Below are 22,847 nucleotides of genomic sequence, written 5' to 3'. Positions count from 1 at the left end.
GCTGGGGCTGTCCGAGACCGGAAGTGAGGACCGCTGTCAGTAGTCTGTAGCTGGGACTCATTTGAGGGGGTCATCGTTGCCACTCCCACGCGTGCTCGGGCTCCCCGGCTATGGGCTCGAGAGGAGGCCTGCTGTGGAGGCAGTTGCTGATCGCGCTCCTGCCGGGCATCTGCCTGGGCCAGGGCCACTTCTTCCCCGCCGACGGCGGTGGTGGCCTGGACTCAGTAACGCCAGCGCTGGAGCTCCGACGCCACCCGGTTGTGCTGTCGGAGCAGCAGGTTCTGGAGGCGCAGGACTTGTCCCTATCGCTGCTGCGGGGCCAGGGGCTGGGCCCGCTGTCGCTGTCGCTGCCCTCTGATCTGCCCGAGCTGGAGCCCGAATGCCGGGAGCTGCTGCTGGACTTCGCCAACAGCAGCGCGGAGCTGACGGGATGCCTGGTGCGCAGCGCCCGGCCCGTGCGCCTCTGCCAGAGCTGCTTTCCGCTCTTTCAGCAAGTCACCAGCAAGATGGACAACATCAGCCGAGCAGTCGGGGTGGGTAGAGGAGCTGTCCGGGGGCGGGATGTGCCGGCCGGGCGGCTGCAGGGACCCCGCGGGGTCTGGGACTCAACCTAACTCGGGGACCTCTCCGGGCTCCCTCTATCCGGTACAAGCCTTTATTAAAAAAAACTTGCCACTGTCTCAGACTCTGGCTACAAAGACCCAAAGGAAAACGCCCCCTGCCCTTAAAGAACTTACTGTTTAATGGGGGCACAGAACATCTAGAACCACATAATATACCTAAAGTGAACAGTCGGTAGTTTTAGGTGAGAATGCACTACCTTGTTGGGTGGGTCGAATAGTAAAGACCCCATTTAGAAAGTGGTGCTTGAGCCAGGTAAAAAGTATTTATAAACTCTATAAGTCCCGACCAGCTGGGGATACAGAAAAAGGCAAAAAATACAGTTCCTGGCTTCAAAGAGTTCACATTCTGACTGGGAAGACAACTTGCAAACAACTGTTCATACACACGTTATTTGTGTGTGTATTACATATACACACAGAATATCTCCTCCCCTTCTGTCTCTGTGTACATGTGTTTGAGATTTGAGTCTAGTCTTAGTAGTCATGTGACCAGGACTAATTTCACCTCTTTGGGCCTTAATTTCCTCATTTATAAAATCAATAGAAAAGTATTTATTGAACTCTTATGGTATACCAAGTACTGTACTGGGCACTAGGGGTATATAGAGAAAAACTTTTGGAAAGCTTATATTAGACTAGGGGATAGAATGTGTACACTTTATTCAATAGAAGTATATAGAAAGTATAGGTTTATGTATATGTACATATATAGGTAGACATATATATGTGTGTATATATGTACACAAATACTCACAATGAATGAAAATAAATAAGTAGAAGGTAATTTCAGAGGGAAGAGAGTAAGAACCTAAAAAGGCTTCTTATAAGGATTCCAAGAGGCAGAAGTAAGGAAGGAATGCTTCCTAGACATGAGGAAACAGCTAGCTAGTGTGAAAGCATAGAGAGAGAGAGTTTAGAACATTTTGAGAGAAGAACAGTTGGCTGGTAGACTTTTAGAGGCTACTTTGACTCCCACTCCCAATGTCTAGAAAAATAGGCTCTGAATCTCAGTGTAGACCAAAATGTTTATTAGTCAGACAGTCATTACAACTCCTTCCCCTTAGATCATAAGATCATAGATTTAGAAGGGACCTTAGAAGCTATCTAGTCCAGTTTCCTCATTTTACAGATGAGGAATTGAGACTTGAAGAAAGTAAGTGACTTGCCTAATAATAGTTAATATATACAGAGTGTTTTGAGCATTATAAAATGCTTTACCTATTATTGTTTCACATTATCCACACAATAATCTATTATCCTCATTTTGTAAATGAAAAATATGAGGTAGACAGAAGTGACTTGCCCAGGATCACATAGTAAGTGTCTGAGGCAAAATTTGAACTCAAATCTTACCCATTCCAAGGCCATATTTCTATCCACTATGCTACTTAGCTATCTCTAAGGTCACACACACTAAGGGACAGAGGGATTATTGAATTGCTTGGCAGTAAATTTGTGTATAATGTTTTAAATAAAAAGAGCATACATGATTATAGTAAAGACAGATTTGCTAGGAGGTTATTGGCTTTACCAAATGAATCATCATAAAATTATTTTAACAAGCAAACTCTTTTAATTTATTGAAGTGGTTCAACTGGTAGGTAGACTTACCAGTCTACCCAGGGATTACTTAATAAAACTGAACAAAATAACAGAATTCATTTGGAGAAACAAAAGGTCTTTGATCACAAGAGAAATAATTTTTTTTTCAAGAAAGAAGTCACTTCTATTCCTCAAAATTTTATGAAGCTATGATTATCAAAATTATTTGGTACTGCTTTTAAAATAGATAAGTAGATCAGCACAAGTGACTTATGTTGGAAATAAACTTGAAATGAGCTTTAAAGAAATTTAGGAACTCTTAGAGGTAGAGGTAAGGACAGAGTGAATTTCCTTCATAGGATACAGGTTGCAAAAACACAAGATGAAATGTCATGTGTGAAACAGCAAGAATCAGAAACAACTTATAAATCCAAGAGTATAATCTACTTTAGGAAAGATACTCTATCTGATTAGAACTTCTGGTAAACCTATAAAGTAATAAATATAATACTTTTCATAATAATGTAGGTTTGGACCAACACCTTATATAATGCTAAGTTCCAATTCATATGGCTTAAATGTAAAAGGCCACATCATAAATAAAGAGGAAAAGGGGGTATTTCGCAAGTACAGCTGGGAGATAATAAAGAATAGGGATGATTATGAAAGACAAAGTTAAAAATTCCATTAAAATTTTGACTTTTTTTGGAGATAATTGGGGTTAAGTGACTTGCCCAGGGTCACACAGCTAGGAAGTGTTAAATGTCTGAGGCCAGATTTGAAGTCCTGACTTCAGGGCCAGTGCTCTATCCATTGTGTTATCTAGCTGTTCTCTCCCCCCTTCCCCCCCCCCCCCAACACACACACACCCCATTAAATTTTTTTTTAAACATACAAGCAAAACCAATGCAGCTGAAGTGATTCAATTGACACACAAAAAATGTTAAGTTTATATGTAATTTATGCATACTTTTCCTTTCTGTTCTCTTCCCAATAGTTAGTCTACCCTCCTTCCTTAGTTGGAGACCCCAGATTCTTAGGGGAGACCCCTTATACCTATTTCTGATTTCTGGGTTGGTGAGTTTCAGAGTAAGAATCTTTTTTTCTGCTCTTCTTTCCCATATCCTCTTGTCTCATATATGTTCTTTATCATCCTCAATCCCAGAGAATCCTTCCCATATATTAGAAGGTAAAAGAGGGGGAACAAATCCTGCCTTCCTTACATGTCACTCCATATATACACATACCTTCCCCATTCTATTACTCATCTAAGGTCCCTTATTATTCTTTCATCTCATACATCATTCTAGTTCTAGCATTTAATTTCCTACAGTTCTTCACTTAGACCATGGGAGCCACCATCACTTCTGCCTCTAAAGGCAGCTATGGCCCTTATTTTTATTATGGCAGTTGTTTTGTAATGAAAAGAGTGTACTGGTCTTGGAGTCAGGAGAGACTTGGGTTTTGTCTTACTAGCTAGCCTTCCTAGTCATATGACCATGAATAATTTCACCTCTCTGGGCCTTAATTCCTTCATTTGTAAGATCAGTAGACAAGCATTTATTAAACTCTTTACTGTATGCCAAATACTGTACTGAGCAAGGAGTATAGAGTGAAAAATGAAACAGTCCCTGCCTTTGGGAAGCTTATGTTTGACAGGAAATAGAATGTGTACAGCTTGCTTGCATAGAAATATATAGAAATAAATATGAGTTAAATTTTAGAGAAATATTGTAATAGATAGGGGTATCATGAAAAGTCTTATGTAGGAAATAGCACTTCAACTGCATCTGGAAGGAACCTAGGAATTTTAAGAGAGGGAGGTGAGAATAAAATATAATCCATTCATAGGGAATAATTTCTACAAAGACAGGAAGATGAGAAAGGGGATGTCATATGGAAGAAATAGTGAGAAAGGGGAATAATGCCTACCTCAGAGAATTTGAAGATCAAATTAGAAAATATGTATAAAGTTCCCTGCCAACATTAAAGTGTTATATAGATGTTGATGGCTATTATTATTCATTCTTGTAAGGGTCTGTGAATCAAATCTCATTTTCCCATAAAAATAATTTCATATAAGGGCAAGTAAATAAGAAAAAGACTATGGACTGAGATAGTCAGGGGAGGCTTCTCAGAGAAGATAGAATTTACCTTAAAAGAAATAAAGATTTAGATACGAGAGCAAGAAGTTGAAGGAATGGTCTTTCAAGGAAAAGTAGTAAGTATAAAGATAGAGAAATACAAATGACAGGGTATGTTAGTAGACTAATTTGACTAAAGTTGAAGATAATTCATAATAATAGTAACGTTATTTAGAATTTTAACATTTTTACTTTATGTGATCTCATTTGTTCTTTACAAAAGCCCTAAGATGTGGTAAGTATTTCAGGTATTATTATCTCCTTTTATGCTTGAAGAAACTCATTCTGATACTCAGGATCCTTTAGCTAATTTTGGATGGAGAGATTTGAACACAGTTCTCTTATGATTACCAGTCTAGTTCCCTTACTACATAGTCATCTGTTAACATGTGGGTAAGTGTAACTAGACTATAAATTCTGAACCAGAGAGAGATCTTAGTAAAAATCTATTCCTACTTTACCTACTGTTTTTTTTCCCTGAAGCAATTGGAGTTAAGTGACTTGCCCAGGGTCACACCACCAGGAAGTGTTAAGTGCCTGAGGTCACATTTGAACTCAGGTCCTCCTGACTTCAGGGTTAGTACTCTATCTACTATACTAACTAGTTGCCCCCATTACTACTGTATTTTACTAATTAAGAAACTGAGGCTCAGAAAGATTAGGTATGACACCTTAGGTATGATAGGTAATATGTAGAATTGGACCCAAATTCTTGGTTCCAAATCCTATATTTCAAAGCATTAGCTTGGTGCTAGATTATAAAGCACCTTTAATATGAGACCAAGGAGTATAAACTTTATTTGGTTCTCTAATATGTATACCAAAAGATTCTGCGCAAGGGTTGCCATGCAAAACTATATTTTAGAAAGACTAAACTGACATTGAGTAGGGCAGGGAGATCAGTTAGGAGACTAATGACATAATTCAAAGTCTGGGGTGTGAAGGGCCTCTGAATTGTAATGGTAGAGTAAAACGGAAGTTATACCCATGAAAGGTTTTACTAAGGAAGAATCTTAAAGACATAGGATTAAGATGAGCATAGAGTCAAGTTCGAAGTAATTTAGGAAATTATAACTATCTGCATAGTTTGTTTCCATTATTATTAAAATGTTCTGCGGAAAAACTTTTAAAATCTAGTTAGGTAAAACTGCATCATATTTTCTTTTGATTCATGTGACAGAACAAAAAGCAGATCTTGGCGTTGAAGATGAAAACAAATGCCTTTTTAAAGTCATTTTTGTGATAACTCAGTCACCATATTTTTTTTCCAGTCACCACATTTTAATTAAATTTTGGTATTGACACATAGAAGCAACAATACTTTTGAGAAGCAAACACTTTTTATACAAGCATTTGTGCTTTTAATCTTTAAAAGAAACCCTTTAGAAAATGGTACTTTAAAAATAGTCTTCTTATGTGCTACCAATTTAAATGATGCCATTTTTGTATGGGCCACTCCATACTAAAAAAGGAGAGCAGCTTATAAACTGTAAAAGGTAGTTGGATTGGGTTTTTCATTGTTTTTCAAACATTTTAAGAAAATGTTCCTGTAGAGCATTGCTCTAGTCTTATATTTCTCTGCTTTCTGAGATTTGTTCAATTTTGTGTTGCTTGGGCTCATCTTTCAAATTTTGTAATCTCTTATGATACAATTTATCATGTAATAATTATTCTGTGATGTTTGTTGAAGTAAAGTTCTGTGATGAAAGAACTAATGTATTTGATTTCCATTCTTTGAACAAAATCAGATTACTTTGTTACTTATGCATCGTTTTAATGCTTCCCCCCCCCCCATTCCTTCTCTTTTTACTTAAACTATTGGTTATTACATTTATTGTCCTTTCTCCCACTAAATGGCTACTTATATTTGTTGTTCTACAAATCTGACAGTTGGTAAAAAGTTGAATTATACCTGGATATATGATCTAACTTTTTTGAGCCAGTTTTATTATCTCTATAATGGTAGTCGAAATACTTTTGTTCTAATGCTCTTACAGGATGGTTTTGAGGAAAACATTTTTAAAAATGGAAAACTTATGCAAAGGCATTTTACTAAATGATCATTAATAATTGTTTAGCATTTATATAAAAAATGGTACCCCAGTTGTCTTATTTGGATAAGCTAAAAATATTGTGTGTGAATTTTTAAATGAAAGGAATATATTGTTCTACTTTACTGTTTCCCCTTTTTTCTTCATTCTAGAATATGTCAGAGAGCCATAATTGTGCCAAAAATCTCTTGATGTCAGACAGGGTGCAAATTGTGGTGATTCTATCTGAATTTTTTAATGCCACATGGCAGGAAGCAAATTGTGCAAGTAAGTAATTATTTCCATTTAATATTGTTATCATGATTCTGAATTGTAAATAACAAGTTTTACTTAATTATTTGGAACTACTTAATTGACCTGTTCTCATTATAAGTACTAAATAGTTAGCAACATAGTTCAATGCAAAGAATTGAAGTTAGGAGGGTCACTAACTAGTTAAATTGCAACCTTAGGCAAATCTTTATGCCTCTATTTCCTCATCTGTCAGAAGTAGGTTATCATATTTTACCTACTTTGCAGGCAAGTGAATTGTAAAGATAATTATCACATATCAGCATGTTAGAGTTGAACAGGATCTCAATCATCATCTAGTTTACTGATTCACAGGATTATTTATTAGGGTATTAGGTCTTAGAGAGTATAAGTGATTTGCCTGAAGGTAATCAGAGAACTAAATGAAAAAGTGCTTCAAAAAATGTAAAATGTAAACTATTAAATGTAATTACAAAATAAGTATGAAATTCTTAAAATGTTAAATGGATTTCAAAGTACTTGTTTGGGTTTTAAATGGGCTAGAATGATGGAGTTAGAGAGAAAAGGAGGGAAAAGTATAAAACTACTTATTTACACATAATACCCATTTATATAAGATAGAAGAATACATTGCTTATTTGGAGCTCATTTATCTGGTTGATCTAGAATACAAATGAGAATCATAGTATAAATGTTTGAGCAGCTAAATGGCATGTATGAAAAGCATACATTTAGCAAAGTCCTTTAGATCCTTATTTAAACATATTTCTAACTAGCTTTTTCAGTTCAAGTCATGTGTCAAATAATCTGATTTCCAAGTTAATTAAAAATGGAATTAATATTAGAAACAGGTACATTGACAGCATCAAAAAAAGTGACAGCTAGTAGAGAAGGAATAGAAACATCATAGAAAAGAGAAAAGTTTTAAATGGTAATTAGAACTTTACATTCACAAAGCAGCAAAATAGAGTAGAATAATTAATATTCATAGTAACCCTGGATTTTAAAGAACTGCTTAAACTTTAGAATATTCTTCATTTATAGGCAAAGAAGTGTGTAAAAAGTATATATATTAGAAAGATTTATATTAAAAGTGGTTAGGTAGAAATTGTTGAAAGGGAAAGTTACCAAGAAAATTCATTGTGTAAAATATATTATTCCTTGATGACATCAGGTATTTAAGTTATTACTTTAATATAAAACAATTCAGAATATTTTGTGATTGTATATAATAACTTTGTGAAAACTGGCTAAAATATTTTGTATAATAAAATATGAAAATAATGTATCTTGTCCCTCCCCCCCCCTTTTTTTAAAATACAGATTGTTTAACGAATAACAGTGAAGAACTATCAAACAGCACAATTAAGTTCCTTGAACTGTTCAATCATACTTTGACATGCTTTGAGCATAACCTTCAGGTATTTTAAACTTTTTACTGAAGATAAGATTCAGTCCACTACATAGTAACTTCAGTATATGTGTATTAGATATGTTTGTTAAATTGTTTAGTAAATGAATTATTTTCTTTAATAACTCTCCCTGACATGGTTTTGGAAACAGTTCCCATTTTACATAATGTTAATATGTATTGTATGCCTTTGGGGATTCAGAGAATTACATTCAGTTTAGAGAGTTCAGGGTACTTCATGAAGGATACTTCATGAAGATGGCATTTGAACTAAACCTTAAGCTCTTTTAGTTAGTGGATGTCACTTCTCTAAGCCTTAATTTATGTTGTGACTTTGAAACTTTTGGGGTCCTCTGTTTCTCTTCTATAACATGAAGGGGCACTGAACTAGAATACTCTAGGGTTCCTTCTACCTCTAAATTTACAATCTTGTCTGATCCTCTAGTCAAATAAAGGAATTAAAGGAATAGGAATCAGATGCTTGAACCGACTGGATTCAACAACATTGAACTTGTGAAGAAAAAGCATCAATGTAGGGAACAGAAAAGATAAGAGGATTAATAGAATTTATGTTTTCACATTTAATATTTACCTTTTGGATTTTAAGCACCCTTTATTTAGTATGCTTTTTTATATGTGTATTAATAATAGATGATGGAATTTTTATCACTTCTTACTTGGGGGGAAAAAGATAGGTTATATTTAATGTAGCACTAATATATTTGAATCTTTTTTTAGCTCTGATCAAGAGTATTTGGGGTTGATTTAGCACAAGCTAGGCCAAGTTTTATATGTGGGATGACAAGTTTGTGGAGTTCACAGCTTGTTTTGCATAGGTTAAGATATGCCTATAAGAATATTCCACCAGTAATTTTCATGATAAAAAATTTGTAATATTACATTCTAACAATAATCAATATGTATTAAGTGCCTACTTTGTTTCTGGTACTATACTAAGTATTATGGGGACACAAATACAAAGAAACAATCCTTGCTGGCAAAAAGCTTACATTCTAATGTCTAAAGACAACAAATACATATAAAATATATGCAGCATAAATATAACTGAGCCCACTGGGCACACTACAAACTAATATTGCCTAGTATCATCTAGACCCTCACCAGGTATTTATCCCTAATTGATATCCTGTCAAACTCCTCATAGAAAATACTCCAAACTTTTCTTCTCTCATAAGATTTTCACACCTCTCTACCCCACCCCTCTATCCCTTTTAGTTGAGGACTTTACCTCTTACTTTTCTGGGGAAATTGAGGCTAATAACTCTCCCTTTTCCCCCTTCTCTATATCCTTAAACCTTTTGAAATTACCCTCCACTCTCTTCTCCTTTCCCCAATTTTAACCATGAAGTGGCTCTTTCTTGGCCAATACCTACCCCTCTACATGTGCTATTGCTCTTTTACCCTCTCATCTTTTCCAGTAGATTGCCCTTTTACTCATCATCTCTAATTTTTAATATCTCTATTGGTATTTTTACTTCTGCCTTCTGAAATGTCCAGCTGTCTCTATCCCAGTCTTTAAAAAAAACGAAATCTTATCTTTCCCCTCAAGCTATTGTCTATTGTCTTTTCCTTTCTCAGCCAAACTCTTAGAAAAAACTATCTACCCTCACTATTTCCACCTCTGGTCACACTTATTCCTCCCCTCTGTTTTCAGTCTGGTTTCCAAGTTCATCATTAATCTGAAACTATTTTTTCCAGAGTTGTCCGATGGCTTTTTATAGATCCTTATCTTTCTTGATCTTTCTTCAGTATTTGTTACTGTTATAAAATTTCCTTACACTGTTCTCATTCTTCTTTGCTCTAGGACATTTCCCCTGTGTGCTGCTGTGCTTCTCTTATATCTTAACTTTTTCTCTTGATGATATTATCTCCTTTAGTCCATTTCAAACTGGGCATCCCAGAGATATCTCACATTCAACAAGTCTAAAGTACAACTTATTATTTTCTCTATTTCTGAAGCCTACCCTTCTACTAAATTTTCCTATTTCTGTTGAGGACACAATATAAATCTTCAAGAAATTAGCAGTCACATGATTATTCCAGGATTTGGTTTATATTGCTCCCCTTTTCATGATATCATCCAGCCATACTGACTTGCTCTCTATTACTTACACATTGCATTCTATTTCCCAATATATCCCATTTTGATTGGATATGTAGGAGAGAGTAAGATTGGGAAATCAAGAATTATCAAGCTGTGAATTGGCAGATGGGAAGGATGGTGGTACCCTTGACAGAAATAGAGAAGGCAGGAAGAAGGATGGATTTGGAGAAAGCTAAAGAGTTCTCTTTAGACCAAGTTGAGTTTGAAATGTGTATGGTTTTGAGGCTGCTATACCACTAAATGGCTTGGCAAGCACAAACCATTCATAACTCACATATATAAAGGAAAATTTGTTAAAGCCTCAATTATTAGCAAATAATTGTTTTTCTCCCTTTTTAGTTCTTTTTCTTTGATTTTCATGGTTATTTGGAAAAGTTCAATGTCCTGTTGTGATGATTCTACTATATACTGCCTATAATTTAGTCATCATTTTTTACTTCTTAAGAACAATATTGTTCAACTTATTCTTCTGCTTGGTGGTTGGTTATGAAGGAGATAAAACACCAAATCCTGAGCTAGATGTGTTTTGTGATTGCTAGTTTCTTGATGATTTAAATGAACAAAACCCCCTTAATTTGGTGCATATGTTATCATTAACTAAAATAAGAGTTTCACATCAGATTGTACTCAGTATTACTATTCTATATTGTAGAACACCATCTTTTAATATTGTTTCATATGTAGGATTGGAAGACATCCTTTTGTGTTGCTTTGTTCTATGTTTTATGTCTTTCCTTTATGTGACTGCTCCTATTGCCTGTGGAATAGTAATACAAAAACTACTCTTGTTCTATCACCTACCAGGGACTATAGTGGCTCTGCCATTTCATATCTTGCTCTGAGTGTTAAATACCAACTGAGTTAAATACCAACCAGTATGTAGCCAGGGTAATAGAGAGAAAAGCCACTGTCATCTTCTTCTTCAACTATATAGTAGTAGGAGGAGTTAGGTACCTGAAGAGGAGGTATGTCAAAAAAGCAGATGGAGAAAGGGACCCTCGTGTGCAAAAATGTTTGTAGCATTCCTTTTTGTAGTGGCAAGAAACTGGAAACTGAGTAGATGCCTATCAGTTGGAAAATGGCTGAATAAATTATGGTATATGAATGTTATGGAATATTATTTTCTATAAGAAACAATCAGCAGGATGACTTCAGAGAGGTCTGATATGAACTGATGCTGAGTGAAGTCAGCAGAACCAGGAAATCATTGTACACAGCAACAACAAGATTATATGATCATCAACTCTGATGGACGTGGTTTTCTTCAACAATGAGATGATTCAAACCAGTTCCAATGATCTTATGATGAATAAAGCCATCTACACCCAGAGAGAGGAGTGTAGGAACTGAGTGTGGATCACAACATAGCATTTTCACTCTTTTTATTGTTGTTTTATTGCATTTTATTTTCTTTCCTGTTTGATTTGAATTTTCTTGTGCAGCAAGATAATTGTATAAATATGTATGCATATATTGGATTTAGCATATATTTCTATCATGTTTAACCTATATTGGACTACTTTCCATCTAGGGGAGGAGGTGGGAAAGGGGAAAGAAAATGGGAACACAAGGTTTTGCAAGGATTAATGTTGAAAAATTATCCATGCATATTTGTTTTTGAGGCAGTTGGGGTTAAGTGACTTGCCTAGGGTCAGACAGCTAAGAAGTGTTAAGTATCTAAGGCCAAATTTGAACTCAGGTCTTCCTGACTTTAGGGTTGGTGCTTTATCCACTCTGCCACTTAGCTGCCCCCATGCATATGTTTTGAAAGTAAAAAGCTTTAATTAAAAAAAAAAGAAACCACAAAAAAATTAGGTGGAGGGAGGGGAGAGAAGGAAAAGGATGTAGCAAGGAGAGAGTTTTCAGGTGGTTTCTTAAAACAAGCATTTCTTATATCCTTTATTACTTATATTTTTCCTCTAATTGGAAAGGAAACTGCTAATTTATAATCCATTTGACTTTTGAATATTCTTTATAAACAAATGAACTCAAATGAATTTATTAAAATAAGGTCAATTTTTCAAAGAAGTAAGTTTTTTTGTTTTTGTTTTTTGTATGTGTATATATAGAAGTGACTCTAGGCTCTTAAAGGAAAACTCCGGTACTCCAAAGGATTGGCTCAAAAACTGTAGGACTCTGTTCAAGAACCAATCTAGCTGATTTTGCAGACATTTGTCACTGGGACATTGATTATAAGGTGCACATGGCAATTCACCATGTACTAAATTATAGAATAGTTGCATTTTTTTCAATTTAGAGGATAATACTAGTGAAATCACAGGCGTTTAAAGTTTTAACATGTATTTTATATATAACGTGTGCTTTCTTTAGGGAGATTTGACCAATTTTCTCCAGCAAAAAAATTACACAGAAGTATGCAAAAACTGCCAGGAAATATACAAATCCCTGAGTAGATTGTATAGTGAGATGCAAAAAATGAATGATCTCAAGAATAAGGCTGACTCTGGAACACAGCTATGCATTGATGTGGAAGATGCAGTAAGTGTTTTACTTCTGTTATATAAAAGAAATGGCTTTAATGTAGAATCTGGGATCCCCTTCTAATCAGTACTGTACATATTGTTTAAATTCATGTTCCTAGGATAATAGCTCATTTATGTAGTGATTCATCTCACAGTAAAAATTTATTTTATTTTATTATTTATATAATATATATTATTATTTTATTTATAATAAAATTTATTTAGTTTATAAAGGGCTTTCCTCCCAATAATCCCTGAAGTTAGTTAAAATATTATTACCTACATTTTACATATGAAAAAACTAAAGTTCCCAGAGAAGTTCAATATCTTCTCTGCAGTTAATTTCACATTAGCAGAGCTTATTCTTGAATCAAATATTCTTTCTTAAAGAAAGCTATAAAATTCAAATAGAAGTGGATCTTTGCAGGCCCACATATCGACTTAGAATACTAGAAATTAACATATGTATTTTGTTATATTTTTAATTATTTTGTTGGAAATATTCAACATTTCCAACTTATATTTTAATCTGGTTCCTTTCTAGAATTTCATGGGCAATGAGTTTTATACTTATACTTAATAATATCATTTGTTTTTCTTTTGAAATACATGATATTTTTACTAATAATTTTGTGTAGCTTTATTTTTTGTTTCCAGCATACTTAAAGTTGATATATTCCTTAATTTTTTTTTTTTTTGGTCCACAATACCTCCCATGAAATTAGGTGATTTACAAACTAAAAACAAATTTTTTCAGACAATGAAAACTTGATTACAGTCTGCCACTAGATGGTGCATGTGCATTAGTAAAGGGTTACTTTATCAATTAGTGCAAATACCTGAGTGCCTACTATGTGCACACCTTTCTGGTAAGCCCTGGGATAAATACAAAGTTGGTTTCATGGAGCTTTGACTTATGACAGAGTTTATGGTGAATGTCAACTGAAATTGAAAAAAAAGTGACTGAAACTGATGTGAGGAATGTAATATCAAGGAAGGGAAAATGAAATGTAGAAGATATTATTTAGGAGACTTTGGATACTTAAATTGATAAAATTACCCTCTAATGAAGGTTAAAATGCCCCTGAAAAACCAGGAAATATCTGTATTATTATCCAGTTTTATTTACCTCAATTTGAAACCTGAAGTCTTTAAAAAGGTATGACTAAGATTACAATGTTTTGATCCTTATTTTAAACTTGGGACACTGAAATTTCTTTATGATAGCATGAATAAAATAACTTAAAGAGAAATCAAGTTTTAGGTTAAATTTTATTTGTCAATAAACTTGTAGGTTGCAAATAAGATCAAAACAAAAAAAATTCCAAGAATGCATGAATGATGTCTGTTAATAGTTACTGTGGTTTCATATTAATATTTTTAAAAATTTCAGATGAATATTACTCGAAAACTTTGGAGTCGAACTTTCAACTGTACAATGCCCTGCAGTGATACAGTTCCTGTAATTGCTGTTTCAGTATTCATTCTCTTTTTACCAGTAGTTTTCTATCTTAGTAGCTTTCTTCACTCGGAGCAAAAGAAAAGAAAACTCATTCTGCGTAAGTAGCACAAAGAATAAATAAATTAATAAACATTTCTTACGCACTTATTATATGCTAGGCACTCTGCTAAAAAGTGGGAATACAGATACAAGCAAGCAAAATTGTCTCAAGGAGTTTATATTTTAATGGGGAAAATAAATAAAAGGGAGATTGAGGGAAGAGAGAGGACATCTAGTGTCACGGTTTGAAAAATGTTTGGCAAGCAGTGTGGTGGCTTGGTTTGAGGTGAGATAAGGCAAAATCATATATAAGAATCAAGGGTCCCAAAGGTGGACTCTGCCTGATTTCCAGTGGGAGGGGATGATGAGGATGTATAGTCAATTAATTCATTTAGAAATTTATCAAGTTCCTACTGTGTGCCAGGCACTGTACTAAGAAAAAAAAAAATAAAATAGTCCCTCTTGTCAAGAAATACATAATCTAATATAAGAGACAACATGCAAACAAGATATACAGAGTACACTGAGGGCATTAGTTAGGGCATTAAGATTAAGGAGGACTGGGAAAGGTGGTGTGACTGTAGCTGAAAAGTGGAAATAAACCACGAAAACCAGGAGACAGAGATAAGAAGAGAGTAGTTCTAGATATGAGGGGCAGCCAGGGAAAATGCTTGGAATAGGGAGATGGAGTGACTTATTGATCAGATAGACCAACTGGATCATAGAGTATTTGGAGGGGAGTATGGTATAAACCACAAAAGAAGGAGCCAAGTTGTTAATGGATCTAAATGCCAATAAAAGGATTTTATGTTTGATCCTGGAGGTAATAGAGAGCCTACTGGAATTTATTAAATGAAGAGATGTGGTCAGATCAGCAATTTAAGATCAATTTGAATAGGAGTTGGAATGATGAGAGACTTAAGGCAGGGAGACCAACTGGAGGCTGTTTAGGAATGAGGTCCTATATATATATATATGAGGGTTTCTACCTGGGTGATTACAGTGTCAGAAGAGAAAAGGGGAACATATGAAGATGGTACAAATGTGGGAACAATAGGTCTTGGCAACTGATCAGAAATGGGAGGCTGAGAAAGAATGAGGAATTGAGGATAATACCTAGCCTGGGTGACTGAGAAGATGACACTGCTTTCAGTAGTAATAAGGAAATTAGGAAGAATGGGAAGATAATGAATTCAGTTTTTGGACATGTTGAATTTAAGATGACTGGGATATCCATTTCTGAATTTCCAAAAAGACAGTTGGAGAAGGAAAACTAAAAGGTGAGAGAGAGGTTAGGACTGGACAAGTAGATCTATTTGTCATCTGCATAGGGAATATATTTGAACTCCTGGGAGCTATTGGGATCAATAATATAAAAGAAAAAGAAAAGACAAATATTATTGGAGTGGTGTGAATGAAGACCCAGCAAAAGAGACAGAAAAAGACCAATTAGAGTGGTAGGAGGAGAACCAGGAGAAAACATTGTCATGAAAACTATCAAAGAGAAGAGGGTGATTGACATTTTCAAAAGCTACATAGAGGTAAAAAAGGATAAGGATTGAGAAAAAGGCATTAGATATGGCAATTAAGAGGTTTCAGGTAGCATGGTTTGGCAGTTTTGTGGGGGCAAGGATTCTTGACTCAGGTCCACGAATTTTTTTTTCCAGAATTTTGATAGCTATTTAAATATTATGAGTTTCCGTGGTGATCTCACACATTTTATTTTATTCATTTAAAAACTGTCTGAGAATATGTTTTTAGACTTCCTCAGACCTCCAGAGAGGTCCATAATACACAGATCTTGTTTTAGAAGTACTCAATTTATATATAGTACTTTACAATTTGCACAACACTCTACTTATTTTTTTTTTCTATTTGATCTTTACAACAGTCCTGTGAGATAGGTACCTAGGATTATTATCTGTTTTAGAGACGAAGAAACTGAAATATAGAGAGGCTAAGTCACATAGCCAGTAAGTGTTAAAGATGGAATTAAAGATAAGTTTTTTTGATTCCTAAGTGGAGCACTCTTTCCGTGTTTTCAAGATAAATCATCATGTTTTAATTTGAAAAGAGCCATCAACTTAAAATATCAAAAGAATGAACTTGTTGGGGAGTGGGGGAGGTATTGGACATGGGAATCATCAAATAAAATCACAAAAATAAAATTGACTATATCTTGAAAGAATTGAATTGACTTGTTACCTGTGCAGCTAGCAATCATTTCTGAATCAGTTCTTCATATACCATTAAAGCACTGGCTTATTATCAAAAGTTAAAATCAATACCACATTAGATGAAAGAGTAAGAAATGAAAAGAGATACTTAAGCAATTTATTAATGTAAAAAATGGGAAATGTCTAAAGAGAGTACTAACCTAGACTGTCACTATTTTCCTCAGGAGTCTAACTAATATCTAGATAGATTTCTGAGTTCTCTTCAAGTTTTAGATCTATGATCCTATAAAAGTAGTCACTTTATTGAAGAGAGAAAAATCACTTCATCTAGCTGATTTCCTGGTCTGCTAAAGATATGGAAACCAAGGGCCATACCTATTTTCCACCATAAACTTATTGACAAAATTATATAAGGAAGGATGGGAAAGATTATGAGTGGTGCTCCTTCATAAAATTGGGAGAAGTAGTAAGTTTACACAAAGTTTTATACAAATTCCGGTTAATCTAGACATTTTCAAGAGCGTTTGAGGATGAAATTAAAAGGAGGACAGTAGCTGATAAATGGAAAATATCTGCCATAATTTCTCCAGCAATTTTTTTTCATTAATTATAATGAAGTGATTACATTTAACCTCTTTTGCAATATGATATATATATATATATATATTTCTAGATATTAGGGTTATATTTTCTCAAATATGGAAAAAGCCTAGAATAGGTTAAATATAAACAATTTAGTTCTGTGCTGGAGATAATAGAATTTTGTGGGCATTGGGGCATTGATTCTGAGAAATATTTGAAAGACATACTTATTTGGAAAAATAAACATTTAGTTTAGTATCAAAAACTTTTGAGATGTGAATAACTTTTGAACCATATGCCTACTTTCTTCTTTGCAAAATTTTTTTTAATCAATTTATATAAGAGTCCAGGACATTCTTGATAAAAATAGAAAGAGCAAACAAATAAGCAGGCTTTCACAAATGGCATTCTATTGTAGATCATGTTTTTATAGTCATTTCATTGACTAAAAGATGTAGATAATATAAAATCCAATTGTATTTACTATTTATTGACTAAATAAGCATTCATTTCAATAAAGTAAAATGTAGCCTTCCACTCTGTCTCTCATTTATATGCATACACAAAATATATAAATCTAAATGTATATGTGTGTATATGTGTATATACATATATGTGTGTGTGTGTGTGTGTATGTATTAGCATCTTACAAAATTTCTTTGATTTTTCAAGCCCTCCTTCTTTCCCCAAACTTTCCAGTCTTCTTAAAATTTTGTATTCTTCCACATATTTATAATTCACTGATACTGGCCTTCGTGAAAAAGTCCTTTCAACTCTGCATTTTTTTATTGGCTACCCCCCATCCCTGGAAAGCTTTTCCCCCTTGTTTCTTCCTTTTGGTTTTTCTGGCTTCCTTCAAGTACCATCTAAAATTTTACCTTCTACAGGAAACTTTTTCTGATCTGCCTTAATTTGAATGTTTTTCTTCTAATTATTATTTCCATTTTATCCTGTATATAGTTAGTTTGTATATAATTGTTTGCACGTTGGCTTCTCCATTAGACAGTGAACTCCTTGAGCTTTTTTTGTGTGTTTCAGTATTGAGTATAGTGCCTAATACATAGTGACTGGTACTAGAGAAAACTTTAGTTAATTTTTTATTAATGCCAAGCAGGGTATAAAATGATATAGATACTCATTAAAGATGTTTGTCATAATCATAGTAGTCATAGATGATATCAACACAGATTCTGGATGGAAGAGTGATTTCCTTTCAATGATACAGACTTCTAGATGCTCATGTTTGCAGTTGAACTGGATTTGAAAACACTTAACATTGTAGAACTTCCTAAATGAGATCCCTAATTAATTCAGAGATTTTGGCCTAACTCCACAATAGTTGGATGAACTATACAGAGTTATCCATTAATATATCTTGGTAAGATAATTGATGAGCCCAGAATTAAATAAGAGGAAGAGAGCATTGAGCAACTTGTTTAGCACTTTTCAATTGTTCTAAAGTTTTTTTCTGAAAAAGAAATCTTTTTGATCTGATATATTATATGGATACAAATCCAAGGAGTTCAAGAAATCAGTTACCAGTTAAAAAAATCAATGGAGAGATATGATAGTAGTGAATAGGTTACAGCATTATTGATTAAGAATATATGCAAAAGACATTAAAATACTATTAAAGAGATGTATCAAAAAAAAAAAAGGTAGATTAGTCAGAGAGAGCAAGGGATACATAGACTGATGGCTTAGTATGTAATGTTAGGAGATCTAGGAAGAGACACTTTGCACAGTTGGTAGACCTTTAGGAAGAATTTGTTAGCAGAAATGAAGTTAGAGAAAGCAAACAGAGATTAGAAAAAAACATTCTGCATGGAAGTAGAAGCCATGTAATGAAATAGCAGTTCTATGAGTTTTGAAGTATTTGGTGATGTTTGTATGACTGTCTTTCATTGTATGATCCATGAAGACAGAAATTGTGTCTGCTTAGTTCATTTTTTGTTTTTATTTGTCTTGGTTTTTTGTTTCTAGCAAGCCATTGACAGTTAAATGTTTTTAGAAGTTGATGAGGATGAAGAAATTAGATTTATTATGCATTTTTGAACTTGCAGTATTTGCATTCCAATTTAAAATATAGACATTTTCTTAAATGTATTTGGTAATCAGATTGAATAGACTTTAATTTAACTTTTATTTTTTAATTCTTTTAGCCAAGCGTCTTAAATCTAGTACCAGCTTTGTTACCTTTCAAGAAAATTCAAACTAAAGCCAAAAAAAGTGGAACTGAAATTATATCCCATGAGTAATTGGAAGAGGAAACAACCCACGCAGAAAGAAGATAACAAGTCCATGTATGTTTGAACCATTATTAACTATTGAACCATTATTGAATTATTATTGACTGCCAAATGAATTAGCTAAAAGTTCTAATAGATCAAATTCTTGACTGTGGAGCTACATGGGGATTTTAAGCTCAATTTAAAATGAGACTAAACTCTTCCCATAGTTTTTGATATTTATTTTGGAGTCTCTTTTTTGGGTTAAGATTTTTGTATTTACCATATGTGTCAATAGTTATCTACCTTACAATGTTTTTGTAAAGTAATATAAATAAAATGTAAAAATAGTCTTTGTTTAAAGGCAGATGGTTCCTATTTAACCTTAAAGGCCAAATATCTCAAACAGGAAAACAAACAATTTTAAAATCTAGATATTTGATTTATAATTAGCAAATCTTTTATTTGTTGATCTTAATGATTTGCATCCAAGATTTAGAAAAGGAAATATGCTCCCTTTTCATATAAGGGGTAAGAATTCCTTCAGTTAAGCACTAAGAAGAATAAGTGTTCCCACTATTTCACATTTCCTGTAATGGAATTCAGCAAAAGATTTAAGTACTCTCCACTGTAGTACTATTCAACATTTACTAAGATATATCTGATTTCTTGGACATCTGCATACAATATTTAATTAAAATTTCTATTTTTATTAAAGTAATTTTTGAAACTTCTTAACTTTAAACTTTTCCAATAATTTATAAAAGACAATAAATCATATTAGTATGTAAATCAAGGAAAAGATTTATGGTAATTGCCTTGTTCTTACTTGCCTTTTAAAAATAGTATTAATGTTGTGTTTTTGTCTTTATTTTAAAACAAATTGGTATTGTCCAACTACTGTCATTTAAGTTTTAATAACCCAGGGCAAAAAGATGTTCTTTGCTATAAGGGAACTGTATTTTTAATCAAATTTTACTGCCTGTCACCTTATTGATTTATGATAGCATTAATTCAAATAAAACCATAATTATTATGTTCTAAAAATTGTAGCTAAAAATTTACATCCAGACTAGTAGAAAGATGTATGTGCAGGGTTTGGAAAGGAGAAGGGAATAAGACAAGGGAAATCCAAGCCACTTTAGTGACTCAGTAGGAATATTTAATTTACTCTGTTATTAAACTACTAATGCTTGATGGCACAAAACTAAGTGACTCAAAACAAGTAGTATATTAACATAATACTTTAATTTTCATAATTCTGTTTAAATGTATATGATGTGATTGAAATGAAGTTAGAAATTCTCACCAAGATTAATTTTAATCTTTTTTTCTAATATTCAGTTTAATTTTAAAAAATAGCTCAGTATTAGTATTTGGCAGCTATTCTCAGGTTTTTAGAGTTAGAGTACTTTATTAATGCTTTTTTTTTTCATTTTGCTATTGTTTGACTTAAGAAAATATAAAAATAATTGTTCTTTGTAGAAATTCATTTTTGGTAAAACAGTAAGAAATTTCATTTTCATGTCTAAGTTATATGTATGGTATATGAGAGAAGGCTGATTCTTGACTGTTGAATAGAAAACAAGTATTTGTTCTTGCCTGGGCTCCATTCCTAAACTTTCTGGATTTGTTCAGCTGCCACCTTCCATGCTGTTCCTAATAGCATTATCTTGATTTGAAGAATCATATGATTGAATGCTGTTGAAAGCATCTTTTATTAATCCTAATAAAACCAGTTTACATGTCCAAAGTTAGAGAATAACAGCTTTGATACTCTAAGTAGTGGCTTCCGAGCTAAGTAGTCATGAAAATCATTACTTTTGGATATGGTAAATAAGCACTTTAAAAATGAAAGAGCAGCCTTCATTTTTCTTTTGACTGACTTGTGAGTTTCGAAATGGCAGTTGCAACAAACCAGAAATAATTCTGTTTCAATATTTAATTATTGTATAATCATTGCATAGTTCTACATTCTGGAACCATAGTATATATATATATATATATATATATGTACTCCTAAAATATATTAATTTGTTTTAATGTGGTAGGTTTAAAAATAAATTATCTAAAGAAAATTTCAGTACTGCTTTTGATTTTTTAAAAAACTACCATTTTTCCAGGTTGTAATTTCATAATGTACTTTACTGACTTTTCAGAGCCTTCTTTGAATATTAGTTATTTGTATTCCAACTAAAATAAAAGGCATTTCAATTTTGGGTTAACATTTTATTTTAAACATAAAAATTATATGTAAAACTGAAATGTTATGCACTATCAATGTAGCTGAATCTGATCTCTGTTTAGTAACTTATTTCTGCTGAATCTGATCTCTGTTTAGTAATTTAATTCTAATAGAACCAAATGTTTTTGTATTAGCATATGGGCAGTTTACATTTCCCATCTTTTTTTTTTTTTCCCATTTTTCTTAAAACCACATCAAACAATGCTGGGTAAACAGAGATGCTGGACTCAAATTCTGGCTCTGCTAAATTGCAAATACTACTTGTACGACCTTAGACAAATACTTAATTTCTTTCTATAAACAGAAACTTTTGACAAGATCATCTCAGAGGTCCCTTCTCATTTCATCATCCTTTAGTCCATTTTCCCTAGGAATAGCATTAAAATTGGTAGTCCTGTTCCAGGCCAAGGATCATACATGATGAACAATATGTCAGAAGAGCAGAGATAATAACAATAGAAAATATCTTTAAGAACATAATAAAATTATGCTCCAAGTTATAGAATTTAAGAGTTGCAATGAATTTTAGAGATTAACTGAACTAACCTCATTTTATAGAAGAAAAAATTAGGCCCAGAGGGATAAGAAAGATGACTTTGTCTAAGGGCACATTAAGCTCACCATACCATACTGCCAGTTACATATATGGTTTTTGTTGTTGATGTTGTTGTTTGTTGTTGTTTTTTTGTTGTTTCTTTTTTATAAGGCAATTGGGATTAAGTGACTTACCCAGGGTCACACAGCTAGGAAGTGTTAAGTGTCTGAGACCAGATTTGAATGCATGTTGTTCAAGTTGAACTTCAAGGCTGGTGCTCTATTCCCTGTGCCACCTACCTGCCCCGATATGTATGTTTTAATAAACAAAGATAAATCAAGAAACTTCAATATTATAGTGAATTGTATATGTACCATATTAGAAAAGACATTTGTATTATAAATGTGATATATCTAAAACTTATATGATAGCTATAATAAATATGCTTAACAGTTTCTGTTGCCTTAGAATTTGTAAGGTTTTGTTGGGGTGGAGTGGGACAAAAGACTTAGATGGGCCATCACATCTTATTCTTTAAAATTTATTAATATATTTTGTTTTGACACAATGATCCCATCCCACTACCTCCTCCCACATAAGTCTTTGCCTGGAGAAAAACAAAAAGTTAAGCAAAACTCATATAGTGATTGTGAAAAATAGAATATGTAACATTCTGCAATTAGTTTATTTTTTCTTCTTAGAGAAGAAATGTGTTTTATTCTTACTATAAGGGAGAGAAATGTGCTTTAACATCAATGATCTGGAACCAACAAAAATTGTATTTGATCTGAATTCTATTTTCTTTTAGTATTCATTTCTAGGTCCTAATTGTCTGGCTTCTTCCTCCAAGGCTGAATTTAGGAGTTATTTCATCCATAGAGTCTTCTGTAACTTTCTCTACCTTTTCCCTTACTACCTGCAATTAAAAATGCTTTTTCCTGCCTCAGA

The 22,847-nt window shown here is 33.4% G+C and overlaps 1 protein-coding gene across 1 annotated transcript; it reads left to right on the top strand.

Annotated features, from left to right (window-relative positions):
- Nucleotides 1–22,847, top strand: OSTM1 (osteoclastogenesis associated transmembrane protein 1). The gene is made up of 6 exons (XM_051997491.1): nucleotides 1–533; nucleotides 6,513–6,627; nucleotides 7,936–8,033; nucleotides 12,480–12,647; nucleotides 14,025–14,190; nucleotides 19,054–22,847. Exons 1-6 carry the CDS (start codon nucleotides 111–113, stop codon nucleotides 19,107–19,109), a joined length of 1,026 nt encoding a protein of 341 aa, XP_051853451.1. The 5' UTR covers nucleotides 1–110; the 3' UTR covers nucleotides 19,110–22,847.

Source organism: Antechinus flavipes, chromosome 4, assembly GCF_016432865.1.
Source record: "Antechinus flavipes isolate AdamAnt ecotype Samford, QLD, Australia chromosome 4, AdamAnt_v2, whole genome shotgun sequence".
Lineage (NCBI taxonomy): Eukaryota > Metazoa > Chordata > Mammalia > Dasyuromorphia > Dasyuridae > Antechinus > Antechinus flavipes.
The sequence above is the reverse complement of the archived record's forward strand: the minus strand, read 5'-3'. Positions and strand labels throughout refer to the sequence as shown.

Bases quoted from the DNA above. Each gene is read 5' to 3' on its own strand.
- OSTM1 (XM_051997491.1), top strand. From the start codon at position 111: ATGGGCTCGAGAGGAGGCCTGCTGTGGAGGCAGTTGCTGATCGCGCTC. The intron at 534-6,512 runs GTGGGTAGAGGA...TCTTCATTCTAG, and splicing joins ACATCAGCCGAGCAGTCGGG to AATATGTCAGAGAGCCATAA. The intron at 8,034-12,479 runs GTATTTTAAACT...TGCTTTCTTTAG, and splicing joins GCTTTGAGCATAACCTTCAG to GGAGATTTGACCAATTTTCT.